Below are 16,757 nucleotides of genomic sequence, written 5' to 3' on the forward strand. Positions count from 1 at the left end.
CCGGTCACTCTACAATTAGAGGTTCCTGCTCTGCTACAGCCAGCAGTGCCACCTGCATGTGCACATGACTGCTGGCGGGCCATGATTTAACTCTGCTGTACCAGCGGCAAGCTTCACTGGGCCAGCAGGTGGGGCACTGCCACTTTTGGGTGAGTTTCATGGTCCTGGATGAGAGTGTAGGGGGAAAGGAGCTACAGGACAGATGCCCTAGAGCTGTGATGGCGAACCTTTTAGAGCTTTCAATGACCAGCCCTGGCATGTGTGCCAAAGGTTCGCCACCACTGCACTAGAGTTGTTCTTGTCTTGAGGATCTCTGCCTTCCATGGGAAATGTTCCCCAGCTGAGATCTCCCAGCCCTCTGTGCCTGGAAGGGTCTGCAGGATGAAGCAGCTGGAGTCAGAGGGCACTGGTGCAAAGCGACCCACGTGTGTCCTTTCTGTTCCACCAGAGAAGGCTTGAGCACCATCTCCTCTTTCCAGGAGAGGGGAACAGAGTAAACATGGAATCCCATGCCTCAAATCCCTCCTCAGCGAGGTCTTGAAGACAAAAAGGGGACACAGGGAGATGTAGATGGACAGGAACGGGGTGTGTGTGTTCAGAGGAATGCGAAGGGACTCATAGTCATCCCTTTTCTATTAAAATACAAACACAGCCTTCACCTTCCTGTGCTACTTCCTTCTCATTTTTCTTTGGGCTCTAATCAGGGTTCCCTCTGCTGGGCTTGGCCTACTGGACTGGTGTCTCAGCGATGAGGTCTCTGCCTGGGCTTTCCTTTGCTATTCATTTCATGGGAAAGAGGATCCTGTGTATGCACCAGGAAGCCCAGAGGTTTGGGGACCATCTTCTCTCCAGAAGGCCAGGGCAATGGTCCTACCAGCTCAGCTTGGGCTGCTCAATGGACCAGTGACACTGTTTGTGAATGCTGGCTCGTGAGTATCCCCGGAAAATTATTTTCTTTCAATGGTGCCACCAGGCACCCCCATTAAGAAACCAACCCCATAAAAGATGCTGTGTAGCCAAACAGGTACCAAAGGATAAATGTGCTATATTAACATGAATATTAATGACGAACGCACTGCAGTAGTAAGCACATCATAGATACACAGAATATTCTCTATATGGTCTGAGCACAGATATAAAATAAGTTATACTTGCTTCATGTTCCATCTCAGCAAGGGCACAACAAAGTGACTATTGGTGGCCACAGAGCAAGCTGGGGAGAGACCATGAAGGAGGGCGTAGCACATCAAGTATGGTGGGGATTTGTGAAGAATGTAGCAGTCGCTGGGACCCTCCAGGGAAGAAGACTCCAGGCCTCTCCAAGTGGCCTTCTGAGAATCAACCAAGGTGCTGCCTGCTGAGAACTGGTGCTGCATTTAAGCTGGGATGGTTCAGGCTCATGGTGGGAGGCCACATGGGTCTAGCATGGAGCAGCCAGCAACCAACCCACTCTCCTGCTGGGTGGTGGGGCTTCTGTGATGCTGGGAACTGGGGGTGCGCAGCCAGAAGGCACGGTTTACTTCTATTAAGTGACAGATGGCCAGACTGAGGGCCCACCCAATGCTGGCTGGTCCTTCTCCCTTGCCAGCTGGTGCTGGGTGGCTGTGAGGGGGCCCCATACGCTCCTCTGTTCTCTGTGACTTGTCCGTGGGTGGCAATGCTGGGATCCTGCACACTCTGCCATACCCAGACAAGTCTGTAGGTCTGAGGTCCTGCCTTTGCAGCCTTTCTCCATTACGTGTGACTGCTGTGAGTTCAGAAAAGTCACAAACTCTGCTGTGTCTCAAAGTCCTCTTGTGCAAAATAGAACACTAACAGATTCTCCCCCGGGGCCCACAGAGAGTATAGCATAAAGCTGCTAGCCCAGCCCCTGGGACGTGGGAGGGGACAAAGAAATGGAGTCAGGTTTGATCACCCAGACAGCACAGGCCAGGGCAGAATATGAGCATGAGCAAATCCGTGCACTGGCTTGGATGAGTTTCTAGCAGAAGGTCAAGAGATGGCTTCCATCCTCCTTCCTCCCGATTTGCTCTCTTCTCTCTCCCTACAGGTGATTGTTTGAAATGAAGTGCACACAGGGTTCAAAGCCTTAGGATGAGAAAGACTAGAGTGCACAGCCCAGGCCAACATCTCCTCAACTGCACTGGGATGCAATGCTCAGAGGCTGAGTCCTAACTCGGCTCTCCTGCCTTGCTGCCCTTCATTTCTCAGGTCTCCTAACCCCTGAGTAGATTTCTTATTACGAAGGCAGAGAGGGAGAAATAAAAGCACAGAAAAGAGTGAACTGAAAATAAAATGAATGACCTAATCAACAAGAAGCCTTTCCCATCTCCTTGGAGCCCAAGTATGAAGGCACCGGGGAATAGGTTTGGGTGGGCAGGTGGGCAGTGAATTGCCCTGAGTCTCTGGGAAGTGGGAGGTGGGTCAGCCACAGAGGTGGAGACACAGGCTTGTACCCTCTGAGCTAGGCTGCGGCTGTCCTGTACCAATGCTGGGAACTTGGAGCAGTATTCAAATGAGGCTCAGCCTGGAGATATCGGCACAGCTATCCCTTCTCCTCTACAGTGCAGCTGTCGAGATGCGTGTGCATGTGTGTCAGTGTGTGTGTGCACGCGTGTGCCCATGTGGTCCCTGCTGCCGCACCCTCCTCTGACACTGCCTTTCTGCAGCTGGGCCTGCTCCCATTACTCTGCAATCTTCCTCTTGGAGGGTGGCAGGAGGTGGGCGGGCAGCTCGCTGGGCAGCTCGTGCCCTTCTAGCTTGACCTTGATGAGGTGGTTGGCCAGCGCGAACTCCTCATCATCCAACATGCCGTCCTTGTCGATGTCTGCCAGCTTCCAGATCTTGCCCAGCACACTGTTGGGCAGCTTGGAGCGCACCATCTCCTTCTTGGCATTAGCACCTGTGATCTTGCCATCCACGGGGGACAGGGTGTAGAAGATCTCATCGTACATGGGCTTGTCCCGGGCCACCACCCACTCCGCATCATCGATGCCCTCCCCTGCCCCCTCCCCATAGCCATGACCGAAGGGGCCATGCAAGGTGCCCTCGAAAGCTCCGCCCTTCACCATCTGCACGGGCCGCTGGGTCTCCTCCTGGCGCACCAGCACCATGAGCTGGGCGATGTCATGCGCCAGCATGTCATCCACCACCTCCAGCAGCTTGCTCTTCAGTGGCTGGAATTTGCTAAAGTCTTGAGCCTGCAGCTGGTCCTGGGAAAAGAGAAAAACAGGAGGTGGGAATAGAAAGGAAGATCTTCTACTTGTCAGGAGGGGCCCCTACTAATTTGCAATGTTCCGTCTCACTGCTTTCCAAGGAAAGGACTCTGGTCCAGAGGCTGAGTGTGTCACAGAGTCACCACAGATACAAGAAGGGGGAGAAAAAGGGCCACACTGGAACTGAGGATGGAATTTTCCAGAAGGAAGGAAAACAGCTGCAGGGGCTAGGGAAGAAAGTAAATTTACACTAATATGGTTTGATCTATGTATTTAGAGTCCTTCCTTTAAAATTTTGAGACAGGGTTTCATGATGTATTTCCAGCTCACTCTGAACTCAATTTGTAGTCCAGACTGGCCTCAAACTCACCACAATCTTCCTGCTTCAGTCTCCGGAGTGCTGGGATTACCAGTGTGCACTACCACACACAGGCCAGGTCCCTTCCCTTTTAATGTTATCCAAGGAGTAAATCACTAAATTTCTCTTTATCTGAGTTTTGAGTGTTGAACTGCAACTCCTGAATGCAAAAGTGTCGCTCTGGGGCTGAGAGTGTCTCCAGTTAGGGTTACACTTGAAACTTACAGAAACTATTTTTTACTGTCTGGTTCCCTGATTCAATCCCTACAGTGCTGCATCGGTAGGGAAATCATACTCCTAGTACGATTGTCACTTTTGTAGCCATTGCTTACAGGTCTTAGAATTCTTAACAGAAGGAAAAACAAAGAGCTGCAGGGTTCCAAGCCACGAATGATAGAGAAACCCAGATTAGCTACACACAATCCTGAAACTGGTACCTGACTCAAGCTAGGGCATTGGGCAGATGAACAGAGTCACGGACAAATACAATGTTCACTTTTTTTTTTTTTTTTTTTACTTTGTTAGGAAGAAAACTGAAATGCATGGTTAGGACTAGTGATGTCCTAAAAATCCTCATCCTAAGCTGAGAAACTTGTTCCCCACCCCGAAGATCAAAACAAGAGCAGCATTAATTACTGGTACTGCTATGGCTGCTGGCTTTGAGTTTCTAACCCACCAGTTGCAAAAATTAATTTTGAAGTAGTTCTGTCATTACATGACCCTGTTTGAATGACATGAAGGGCAGGCCCTTCGTGCTCTCTCCCCAGGGTCCCCCCAGCGACTTCTCACCTAAGGGCTGCTGAGTGCTGTGGCACAGGCTCTATGCTGAGCACCTTGCTTGCTTGCAGCACCTGCGTACAGGGTGCTTCTGTCACCTCCTTTTACAAATGTGGCTCAGAGCCTCAGAGGGGATCCAGCATAGTGTGGTGACTTTTCACATTGGTCTTGGGGACAGCTGTAGGCTTTTCTACTTGTAGCCTTGTAAATGCTATGTTGGGGATCTCAGCTTCCTTTGCTGTAAAAGGCAGATAAAAATACTCCCTCCGAGGACTGCACTGGGGAAAACACATGGCAAATTGTGAGTGGCCCGAGATAGGGGACTGAAGGTCCCCAAAGATGTCAAACATCCTGGTTGTCTGTCACAGGTATCCCAAATTGCTCCTTGGATGCAGCACAGAGGTAAAGCTAAGCGCCCACAGGCCCGGAGAACCCTGACCTGCCCTGTCACACAGGAGACAGGGGAGATGTCAATCTTGTCATGGCCATAATTAGAGAAGGTCCTAGACACATGTCTTAAACATCCTCTGACACTAGGATCCACTTTTGTTCCAAGGCTCGGATGTGGCATCTACTGGGACCTGGAAATCCAGTAGGGAGAACAGGTCTAGAGCCACTCCCTGCCTTCTGATCCTGTGTTCAGTTTCTCCTGAGAGCTCTCAGTGCCCCTCCTCCATTCCCTGGTTGCTAGCTTGCGGGACATCTTCCCCCATCCTATAGGCCTTGCACTGCTTACCTGCATCCTCTTCAGGTTGGGAAAGTCCCCAGGTGAGATCTGGTGCTCTCGTTCGATCCGGCCGTAAATCTCAGCCAGGTTGTTCACCAGCTCCTTCTTCTTGTTGTCCTTCCCGAACACTGAGGGCATCTCCTTCTTCAGAGAGCTGATGATGTAGGCATGGACCTGGGAAATGGGGCCAGATGGCAACCGTGACATCTGGACCCTTGACCAGCCCTTTCTCAGGCTTCTTCAACTTGCCTTTTCCCATCAACTCCTCCTTCCTCCTCTCCTGCTTCCCCTTCTGCAACTATTTCTCTCTACTCTCAGGCAGTGCTGGGCTGGGCAAGGTCAGGACTACTGTGGACACTGAGGACAGCAGACCTCTGCTGAGCTCTTAAGCATGAGGCACTAGGATGAGGGCTTTGACTCTCTTCGTTCTACTTTCCCTCCAATCACTCTTTAATGCCACAGATATGGAAAGAGGCACAGAGAGACGACCACCCTGCCGGAGGCTGGAGATCACTTAGGTGGTAAGCAGTGTCCACCTGACCCAGGGTCTGTGACCCCAGAAGGCTGAGCTAGCAGTGCTGCTCAGGACACTCCCACTTGGCAGGTGACAGTCCCACTGTTGAAGGGAATTATTACCTTTGTAGCTGAACCCCTAGATTTGTGACCCTGCTCCTGCCACTGTCTGCTGGGGCAGCCTTACCTTGGCCAATCTGGCTCTCTTGATAAGGTCATTGAGTTTGCGGAGGGCAGCGTTTCGAGGTAGGCTCTGGATGTCCCTGAACAGGTCCTGCTCCTCAGCTTCAAAGAGCTTCCGGTTGTCAGGGATGAGGAGCGGGTGGGACCAGAAGGAGCCGATGTAGACCCGGATCACCTCTGGAGTGTTCACAATCTTGCCCAGGGACCACATGAGGGCTCCGTACACCCGCATCAACTGCTGCGTCTCAATCTGGTCGGCCTTGTTCAGCACCACCCGCATCTTGTCCTCGTGGTTCTTGAGGGCCTTGATGACTTCCGAAAACTCATCAGAGATGTCCAGCTTATGGGCATCAAAGAGCAGGATGATGCGGTCCACCCGCTCTGCGAACCACTCCAGGACTGCTGCAAAGTCATACCCTGCCGGCAGAAGGACAGTCAGCGGGGTGGGCCTCTAGAGCTTGGGTGTGGGGAGGAACCACAGACATAAAGCCCAGATCTGGACTCAGATCTGCCTCTTCCATATCCTTATAGACCTTGAGAACATCATTCAATGTCCCCTAGTATTCTTTCAATCTAGAATACAGGCATACTATCATACCTACTAGAAGGATGAGGATTAAACACACTCAGAGCCCTGCATTTAGTAGATGCTCAGAAATGCTACATGTTATTACAAACATCCCTGCTCCCCTAGAGCACAGCCTCCTCCCAGCTCTCCTGTTCTTGCTTATTCAATTTTACAGTCAGGAGTCCTGCTGGAGAACAAATGCTGGATACTTAGTTTGAATTAAGGACTCAGAAACGTTTTAGCAAAATGTTTTATGAGTTCCCAAAACAACAAAACAGCAAATGCGAGTTATTGATGTCAGTCCTGACCACACCCATCACGGGTCTGGAAGAAATCTGAGCTCTTGTTCCGAACACAGTGACTGCATCTCATCTTGCTATAGCTGCAGCCCAGAACTACCAACTCTGAAGTCCAGGAGTGGTCTCTTCCCTAGGCTATGGCTGGACCTCTGGTGGCCATACCTTCGGCCTTCTCTCTCCGTACTCTGCATTCTGTTCTGTAGAACAGAGGCACCCTACATGGGGAGGAGGCTCAGAGAGGTCGAGTAACTTGCTCGAAGGCTCACAGCCCATGACGAGAATGGAGACGTCAGGCTTCCCAGCCCAAGTCTGAGCAAGATCTCTCTCTCTCTCTCTCTCTCTCTCTCTCTCTCTCTCTCTCTCTCTCTCTGCTAGTCCCTTGTGGTGCACCTCTGTCCAGGCTTCCCTTGGGTGTGGTGTGACCAACAACCCTGGTTCCCAATAGCACGTGGGTTACCCAAAGATCCCCTCTTGGGACCCAAAACTCACAACCGCTGTGGATGGAAAGCCAGTCGCTGAGCAGACCAAGTCATATGGAGACTGCTGAGCAGCTGAGCCAGACTGAGGAAGCTATGCCAGCAGGGGGGGCCTCAGCTGCTGCCTGGTAGGAATCCTCATAGGGCTTGTTAAACCCCAGGGGGCAGGAGGCCTGGGACAGGCTGTTCTAACAAGCCCTAGGACAGGCTATTGCTGCCACTGGTCCAAGGACCACACCGAGACCACTGGTCCCCATTAACAATGAATTAGCGCCAAGGCAGCATTCACTAGGTACCCAGCACTACTCTAAGTACTTTTAATGATAGGAGGTAGAAACTAATGTCAGACCCATTTTTCAGATCCAGGAGAGGACAGTGAATTGGTTGAGGTTACTGGCTGGCAAGGGGTGGACCTGGGATTCAGCCTTGGAAGGTGGTCCCAGAAGCATTGCACTGGCCTCTATGCTGACCTGGCTTACGAAGGCTGGTGGCACTTCAGCATGGGGTTGGATGGGGTAGGGGCTGAGGGCACATGGGGCTGGCCAGAAAGCCTGGGTTTTAGAGGCTCCCCCTCTGCATCTTCTGGATATCCAGGGGGATATTTAGGGCATGTTAAGGCATTATGATCTGTGGAGGGGTGGCCTTAGTGTAGGCAGGGTGAGCTGTTGTCCAAAGTTGCCAGGAGGAACCCTTCCTTCCATGCTTCCTAGGGCTACAGGAGACCCTAACCAGCAACCCTAACCTGCTGTCAGGACTCAATGCTGTGGGTGAAACACTTTCAGGCATCATTCCCAGACGACTTCCTATTGGCTGCCAGCTAACACAGAGTTTCCTCTCCTGCTCCCAGAGGGCTGACCCACAAGCCCAGTGGCATTGAGAGGGAGGTGGTACAACTCACTGATTTAATCAAAGGAGAACTGAGGCTCAGAGGTGGGCAGAGCGAGCCCAGAAGCATTCAAGTATCCTCCATGGCTCCCGGGAAGGCTCCTGCAGGGCAGGAGCTGAGGTCTGGAACAAACCCCACTTCGCCTTCTCATTCAAGGGCCAGGCCCCAACTAAGTGCCACAGAGGATTATCAGTCCCACCTCAGAGGTAGTCACACAAGCTCTGCAGCATTCAGGGACTCAGCCAAGATCACCCTTCCTGTGGGAAGCAGCCCGTGAGCTCCAACTCCAAGTTCAGTGACCGCTCCAGCAGGCGGGTTCCCAGGACCTCATCCTGCCCTCACCACGCCCTCTGTGGCAGGCAGCATGGGACCAGCATGCTCATTTCCAGAGGCCCAAGCTGGGGCAGACCCTCTGAGGCAGCCCTGGGAGGCGGTCATCCCACCCCTGTTGGCAGCCCCTGGTGGGCTGAGGCTCGCTCTGCCTTCCTCCCCTCTTGCATGGTCAAGGGCTTGTCATATTTTTCTCTTTCCTTCAGCCACCAGCAGGCAATGCTGGCCAGCTCTTGCAGGCAGTCCCTCAGAGGCCTGGCTGGGTGGAGGGTCAGAGAGTGCAGGAAATCAGGGCGACCTGATCCTCCCTCCAACCCCCACTGCTGAAAATGGCCCCGATTTCCCTGCTTTGGTCCTTGGAATGACCAGATTTTCCCTTCAGAGCAGGCAGGAAGGGCAGTGGCCCACTGGACACAGCTCTGTGCTCCCTCCCACTTGTCCAGCAACTTCAGCCTTCGGTGGTGCTACTGTGTATGCTGGCTTAGCTGCATACACTGGCTAAGCAGCCAGGTAGGCCCTGTAGACAAGAAAACAGGTCTAGGCAGGGTAAGAGGCCCAAAGCCATGTGGCATCAGGGATCAGGGGTCAGAGCCAGATGTGAGGTCCAAGGCCGAGCCCAGCGTCGGGGCCATCCCTCCCCTGGACTCGGTTGGGACAGCAGAGAAGCTGCTGCAGAGAGAAGAGGCCCTGCCTTTCTACCTGGGGGCACCTTAAGAGGGAAGAGGCTGAGGAGGAGCCCTCAACCTGCCCACTGCTGCTCTGGAAGGGAGAGGAGCAGCTCCTCCAGAGACCAGAACCTGACTGTGCAGCCGCAGTCCCCATGGGTGGGCGGGCTCAGTCCTCTCAGAGGTCTTGGCACACATGCACTTGCTTGTCCTCCGCTCTCCACAGGGATCCTCCCTGCTGCCCGGGAGCTGGGCAGGGCAGGCCTAGGCAGCCTCACCCTTCTCTGCTTCCCCTGCATCCAGCATGGGCTGGCACAGGGCAGAGGCCTCAGTAGTATTTGCTGAACAGAACAGAAACAGGAGTCCTGCTCTGCAGTTTATGCCCAGGAAATAGCGAACAAGTCACCTCCAGGTAGTGGTTTTCCTGTCTCTAATTTAGAAACCACCAGCCTCGGTGGTAAAATTGAGGCTGCAGGTAAATCGACAGTTGTGACCTTGGCCATCCTTATTCCCCTGTCTCCTGTATCAAGAGCTCCTGCTATGCATCAGGCTCCATAGGGCAGGTTGTATTTTTTTGGGGTCCGCACAGACGCACTGGGTTGGCCCATTCTATCTTCTGCTCCTTTACTAACTTGCTGTGTCCCTGGCCAAACACTGACCCCTTGATCTCTGCCTGTCAAACTAGGGCACTGGGCTCGATGATCCCTGGGCTTCCTTTCCTGGTTCAAAATTCTCTGCAGGTGTGAGGACTGGGCATGGGGGTGGGGGTGGATGAAGAGTAGGCACAAAGGCACCTTTGCAGGCACTGTGGGTGGGGAAAGAAGGCCGGAGCCTGCTGTCTTAGGCAACTTCGGCTTGCCTGGTGCTGTCTGCTTCCATCTGAGACAGGCAAGAGGCTTCCAGAACCCTTCCTAGGATTTTAGAAGTAGGGAAACCTCCTATTCATCCTCCTACTTCTGCAAATGCTGCAAGCCCTGGCAAGCTGCGATCGAATGACAAACAGTAGTGCCAGGAGCTCCCTCCCAGTGGCTGTGAAGGTGGGGAGAACAAAGCAAGGACTCTGCAGGCTCCTCCAGAGTTCACCCTCCTCAATCCTGCCAAAATCTGGAGCCAGTGGAACCTGTAGGATGGACATTTACTTGCTTCTGCGGCCTGGACCTGTGTGTGTGCCCAGGAGTGGAGGCACCTGAAAGGCCCAGGCTGGACCCTGGAAGGAAAAAGACTAACTGCCTATTTATTTTCTGAATGCTTTGGGCAAGCCAGAATTTCAGTTTTCTCAGCTGTAAAATGGAAATAGCCATGACTGCTTGCATGAAGGGGGACCCAGTGGCACCATGGAAACAAGATCCATGTTAACAAGCCATGGAAACAAAATGGAGGAAGGTGTGGCTTCAGTGTGGAGACTACCCCAGTGTCCAGGGTGAACAGTACTCCTGGCGACAGCCCTCTTCCCATCTTTGGTCCCAGGAATGGCTCTACTGAGCGCCCACAAGAAGCCCAAGGTCTGTGAGCCAGGGAGATTGAGAGCAGAAGCTTTCTCCCACCCCTCAAAATCTCTCTGCCAACTCTGCACGCTCTGGGGATCTGGTGGCCAGGCTCCAGAGATGCCAGAGATGGAGCTGTCTGCAGAGATCTGTGACTCCGTACCCTGAAAGTACCCAGCAGGAGGAAATCAATGAGACAAACTCAATACACAAGGCTACTCCTTAACCACCTAGTGGCTTCCTGGAGGTCTGAAATGCAGAGCAGAGCAGCACTGGTTTTTGCATTTTTATCTGCACAGCCAACTTCCTGGTGCTCCACAAGCCCAGGAGGAGCACACACCAGTCAGGAGAGGAAACAGGCACGCACAGAGAGGGTACGGAGCTCATCTGGGCTCACACAGTGCCAGGGGCCAATTCAGGCTCAGACTCCCGCCCACACACTCTTAGCTTGCAGCCCTGCATGAGCTCCCAAATCAGGCACTTTCGCAGAGGGGAGGTAACGAGTTCCCTCTCTCCCCTCAAATCACCAACAAGATTTAAAGACATTTTAGCAAAAGGGAAATAAAAGGGCATCCATCTCTAAAATAGGGAATGGACTCAGCTGACAACGGGGAGCAAATGGTGCTCTGGCTCCCTCCCAGATGTGGCCTCAGGAACAGCTGCAGCAGTGTCCTCAAAGGCCTGCCAACGCCCGCAAAGCTGCAGGTTAAGCCTTCTGCAGGGCGCTGGAACTCGGCTGCTCTGCCTGGGCCTGAGATAGCCCACACAGGCATGTGTTTACCAGCTTGCTAAGTGCTGGTCCAGCTCCAGTGAGGGTGTCAGGGGTGGGCCAGGAGTAGGAGCTGCGAGGACCTACATGGACACCCCCAGCCTGAGCCCCACAGGACCCAGAGGAAACTTACGATGAGAACTTTGCGCTTCCCTACCCACTATGCTTTTCTCCAGGCAGATAATGATATTGTGCTGAAATTCCACTGGGAATTAGGAGGTTGGAGTTTCCACTCCAGATGTGTGGCCTGGCCTGCTGAGTGCACCTGTACGGGAAGGGTCTGCTGGTAGCATCTAACTGTGCTCGAACCGCAGGGGTGGCTCTTCCAGGATGGGGCCAGTGGGAATTGCTAGCCGGGAAGCAATCTGGAATCATGGAGACACGTGGCTTTCCGGAGTTCTCCTGCTTCTCCTGCATCCTCGAGTCTTCCCAGTAATGAGCCCAGCCAGGCACATCCTGCCACTTCCAGGAACTGCCCCACTGACTGTCTCTCCTGGCCACCCCACGAGTCTCCATCCAGAGTCCAGTGCAGGCCTTGGGTTTCCTTGATCTGGCTTACTTGAGATACAAGCTCCTTCAAGTCTAGGTAAAGGGACACAGCCTGAGCAGGGGCCACATATGTTGGGCTGCAGCTCAGGGCCGAGTGCCCCCCCCCCCCCGCCATTGAACCTGAAGCCATAGGGTGCTTGGGAACAAAAAGCCAATCCAGTGTGGCTCTTCTGTGCCTCTGGGCTAACCTGACACTGATGTTCCTTTGACACTGAAGCAGCCCTAAGCCAAGCCTGAGCACAGCTGTGGGGGATGTGGGTTGGATTTTTCGTTCCCCTTGGCCAGGTACCGCCCCCCCCACAGGGCATGATCTGTAGGGTTGTCCCCAGAGACCCTGGCCTGCCCTGGGCTAGTCAGAGGAGTGAGGAGAAGTGCCAACTCTGCTCTGTCATCTTCCCCAGTGACCTGAGAGGCCCAGGCAAGAAACCACAACACCAGTTCAGTTCCGTGCACAGGCTTGGGTACATAGTGTGGGTATAGTAAGGGGTATGTGCATGTGAGTGGGTTTAAACAAGACCCCAGGAGGAAGGCTGAGAGAGGCTCTGCACACTGGAAATGCTATTCATTCAGGGTGCCCTTGATAATGCAGGGTGTCTGATTCCCTCTTCCCCACCCCCCACATCCTCAGGGTGCTGAGCTCAGCATTGGCCCAGGCTGGCAACCCCAGGCTGGCAGCCCGGACTGCAGCTCTTGCTTTTATCACAGACTGCATTTACCTGCAGCTGCATCTGCAGTCTGGACGCAGGAGGGCAGAGAGCATACTTGCATGCACAGCTGCTCACAGGGCCATCACTGTTCCAAAGCTGAACCTGCCTCGTGCTGAGCGTGAGTGGCGTAAGAGGGGCGGAAGTGTCGGCAAGAGTACCACCACCCAGCCACTCGCCAGGGAAGCCACTGAGGTCCAAAGATGAACACAGGGGAGAAGATAGAGGAAAGGGGAAATAGCAGAATGGGACAGGATCTGAGGAAGGCAGGAGTCCCTGGGAACAGAGCTGCCACAGACAGGGACACAGGCTGCACACTGCACAACACAAGGACACAGTTCACATTACCTGGGGGTGATATAGCGGGAGGCTCTGGAGGACAGTCAAGGAGGGGAGACAGGAGCTCACCATGCCCGAGACCTGCAGTGCAGGCCTGTGTTCCCATGTTGGCCTTTGGGCCTCAGCAGGAGGCTGCGATGCCTATCATTGTCCTCTGTTAAAACATGAGGACACTGAGGATCGGGGGAAATGTGGCCTGTTGGGATCCATAGGTATTTTTTTTTTGAGGTCCACAGTTTTAAATCCCAGAACTTGGGGCTTCTAGAATGCCTGAAGTCCCCGAAACCTCCTTTTGGGCTGCACTGGTCTTAAAGTTCTTGTACCTCAGCTCTACCTGGCTGAAGAGACGTTAGCCCTCCCAGCTTTCCTGAGGAGACAGGGAAGGCATCTTTGGGCCTAAGCTCATAAGGAGTCCCAAAAGCCACTTGGGTTGGGGTGGGACCAGGCACAAGGGAGGACAGAGGACATCCAGGCTGTGCCTCCACGGCCTTAGAGCAGGGAGCCAGTGCTCACAGAGGACCGCAGGCAGGAAGGTGAGGATGAGATACTCCACTTTCAGGGCCAGGGCCTCCACCTCCAGCCCAGCCCCCTCACCTGCATCACACGGCCACACTTAGCAGGCTGGGGGACTAGGTAGAGGTGACACTCTCACACCCAGCGATCATAGGCCACAGGTTGCGGGGATTGTTAACACTGTCCCAGGACTCCTCCTGACTCAGCAGCTTCCTTCCCCTCCATTTCCTGCTTCTCAGCTCTCCACGGTGGATAGCGGGTATAGGGGGACTTCCCCAGATAAGGACTCCAGGACGAAGATTCCCCGAAGTGTGGCTGAGGTCAACCCGACCCTGGTACAGGCCACAGCCGGACACAGTGCTCCAGCTACTTTTCCCTGTACTCCTCACACCCTGGGCCATGGTGCACCTCTGGGAGCTAATGCCCAGACCTGCGGCCCCATGCCTGTTCTGACCAGAAGAGACTGCCTTCTTCAGCAAAGAAGTCAAGGCTGCTCTCAGGCTGCTGGACAGAGGCCACTTCCGGAACCAGAGGCCTGGACCACTGGGCCTCGTGACACACAACCCCAGGAACACTTGCTGGTCATCCTGTGACCTTGCCCTCAGGAGGGCAGGGGCAAGCAGTGCTGGCCAGGGACAGGCTATGCCCTCAAGAGGGAGGCTCTCTGGCCGCCCATCCTAGTGGCACGGTCATCGGCAGGACAGCACTCTGGAACCCTGCGGCACAGCCGACTGAGGTACATGCTGCAGAGGCAGATGGCCCCAGAGGTCAGTACAGGAGGGGCCCACTGTGGCTTTCTAAAGAGAGCTGCCAGTCCAAATCTGTCCCTTCCTGGAGGGAGGGTGGCTTCCAAGTGCTGAGTTGGCTCGAGGCCCAGCTCCCATTTACAGTACTGGGGTGGGTACAACGATCTGATTTCCTTGCCAGGGACACAACCACAACGTGTGGCACAGTAAGGGTGAGGGCCAACCCAGGACCCACAGCAAATGCGAGAGGGGAGGTTGAGGGTGGGAAGCCAGGTCTTAGCTTTCTACCGCGTCAGCTGGCATCTTAGAGACCGACGACTCGCGTCTCATGCTTCCTGGATGCTGCCATGTGGGAGGCATTGGAAATTATATTGTTTCTTTTAATTCTCAAACAACTCTACAAGCTGGATTTCCATTGACGCAAAGAAGGAAACCAGGGAAGAGTCACTCTGCCAGGAAAGGGCAGAGGCAGGCACGGAGCCTGCCCGTCGGCTCTAGGGTTCTATCTCCCACACACTGCACTGTGACCTCCCTAAGTGACACTTGCTCCATCCTTATCTGGGGTGAAGAGTTCTCAAAGTACCCTCATGAGCCAAATCCCCCCTTGAACCCCATGAGCATGGTCAGCATCTGACACAGCACTTGTCCTACCCCATGCCCTCCAGCTCTGTGCACACATCTACCTCCTCTAGTGAGCTGCCACCCAGGGCAGGGACCACGGGAACATGCAAAGGGTCGAGTGTTTCTAGGGGCCATCTCTGCTTCCCCTCTTCTGTTCCACTGAGCCATGTTTCTGGCTTGGGGCCAGCATCATGCTGTTTTTATCACCTTAGCGTTATAGTAGAACTTCACATCTGGGATTGGGACACCTCCTGCTTTGCTATTGTCACGCAGAATTGTGTTTGCTATTCTGGGTCTCTTCTGGTTCCATATGAATTTTGGGGTTGCTTTGTCTAGGTCTGTGAGGAACGCTGTTGGTATTTTGACTGGGACTGCGTTTAATCCATTTATCAGTTTTGGAAGTAGAGTCTCAACTTTAAATATCACATGGTTTCTCTGATATGAGAAACCCAAGGTATAAAGAAAAGCAAAATCAAGGACCGATAAGAGGAAGCAGGGGGCTCTTTTTCCATGGGACGGGGAACGAGAGATAGAAGGAGCAGGGGGAATAAGAGGGAAAGAGGCCAAAAAATTAAGATAGGCTCCGTACACACACAAACTCCCCACAATAAGTGTAATCATTAAATACTATGAAGCATACTAATAAAAATATGTATAATTAATAAATAGGAGGAAGAGAAAGGGGAAGGGGAGGAAGCAACTTGCAAAGGAGCCAGGAGAGCTGCAGACAATAAGTAACTCAGGGTAAGTAAGGCAGATACTGGCATCCCATTTTAAAGATGAGAAGACTGAGGCCAGCTGAGCTCAGCTGCCAGTCCCTGCCTAGGTCGGACCTGCATAAAGTTGCTCCACACAGCCCATCCATGAAGGGACAGAAGGCTGTGGGTACTTTCTTCCAAGGGGACACAGGAATGGATACTGCAGGCTAGAGCAAGTGCACCCCAGCACCCAGCTTACCTCGGCTGATCCTCTGCTTCTCCCCGGACAGGATTCCTGGAGTGTCGATGACACTGATGCTCTCCAGCACGGCGTTGGGCAGCTGGGCACACACGAACCTGCACAGGCAAGTGGAGGGCCCCGGTAAGTGACGCCCGTGCCTTCCCGGAAGAGCTGCACAAGTGTGGCCCCCGGTGTGGTCCATGGGAGCCACAGCTCTGATCCCCCACAGCAGGCCTGCTTGGCTCTGGGTACCAGTGAGAGCTGACCAAGGACCGAGTGCCCTGTGGCTCTCTGCATCCCATCTGTGCCCGAAGCCCTGGCCTGATTCTGGCAGCCCAAGTCCTTAGCTGGTCTTGCGTCAGCCACATCCTGCCCTGTGTGGCTTTGCTTACCTTGGCTCACTCTTGTACCTTCAGCTTCTCTAGATGGCCAGAGAGAAGGCCCCACCCCTCTTCCCAAGGGGGCCCTGGGGACAGAGGCAGGAGGCACTTCAAAATCTGCACACAGAATCAGGATGTGAGGCCCCTTCTGACTCGACCCTCGCGGAAAGCACCATGTTTCCCCTCTGTCCTAACTTGGAGTCCTACTTCGTATAAGGCAGTATGTGTGGCTCTCAATGTACAGCATCACAAGCAGGCCATGGGCCTGGGGATCTGAGCTTTTGATGACATTCCTGGGTGACCCCGATGCAGCTACAACTCATGCTTATGTATCTGTGATGTTGAGGACCCCGGGATGTCCAGATTTTCATCCCTGCGGGTGAAAGACTGAAGTCTCATCCATGGGCAGCCACAGGCAAGGGTGCAATGGGCCAGCACTTCAAAGTAGAGGGGTTGGACGATCCAGGGGGGCTCCCCAGGGGACTTCCTGGAGCAAGCTGCACTGGGGCGTGCCTTGGAGGGCAGGCTACACTGCATTTACCTGGACAACTAAAGCACCATCAGACTATGCAACATGGCTCTAGGAGAGCAGTTCAGCTTTACTCAAAAGGAGCAGGGGACCATGGGCTGATGGGGACCTAAGAAAGGCCTGCTCGGTGGCACGGGGATGGGAAATCAGGAATCCCCAGCACAGCACCTGGTGCGACTGCAGCAGA

At 53.8% G+C, this 16,757-nt stretch overlaps 1 protein-coding gene across 1 annotated transcript in view; it reads right to left on the bottom strand.

The window, feature by feature from the left end:
• Positions 1–1,001: 1,001 nt before the first annotated feature.
• Positions 1,002–16,757, bottom strand: part of Ehd3 (EH domain containing 3) — a 30,211-nt gene continuing 14,455 nt past the window's right edge. The window contains exons 3-6 of the mRNA XM_023710959.1: positions 15,680–15,777; positions 5,778–6,190; positions 5,087–5,251; positions 1,002–3,212 (exon numbers count right to left, since the gene is read on the bottom strand). Coding sequence (XP_023566727.1) covers positions 2,685–3,212; positions 5,087–5,251; positions 5,778–6,190; positions 15,680–15,777 — 1,204 coding nt within the window. The 3' untranslated portion in view covers positions 1,002–2,684. The remainder of the gene's footprint in view (positions 3,213–5,086; positions 5,252–5,777; positions 6,191–15,679; positions 15,778–16,757) is intronic.

The sequence above is a fragment of the Octodon degus genome, unplaced genomic scaffold (genome assembly GCF_000260255.1).
Source record: "Octodon degus isolate 3935 unplaced genomic scaffold, OctDeg1.0 scaffold00019, whole genome shotgun sequence".
Classification (NCBI taxonomy): Eukaryota; Metazoa; Chordata; class Mammalia; order Rodentia; family Octodontidae; genus Octodon; species Octodon degus.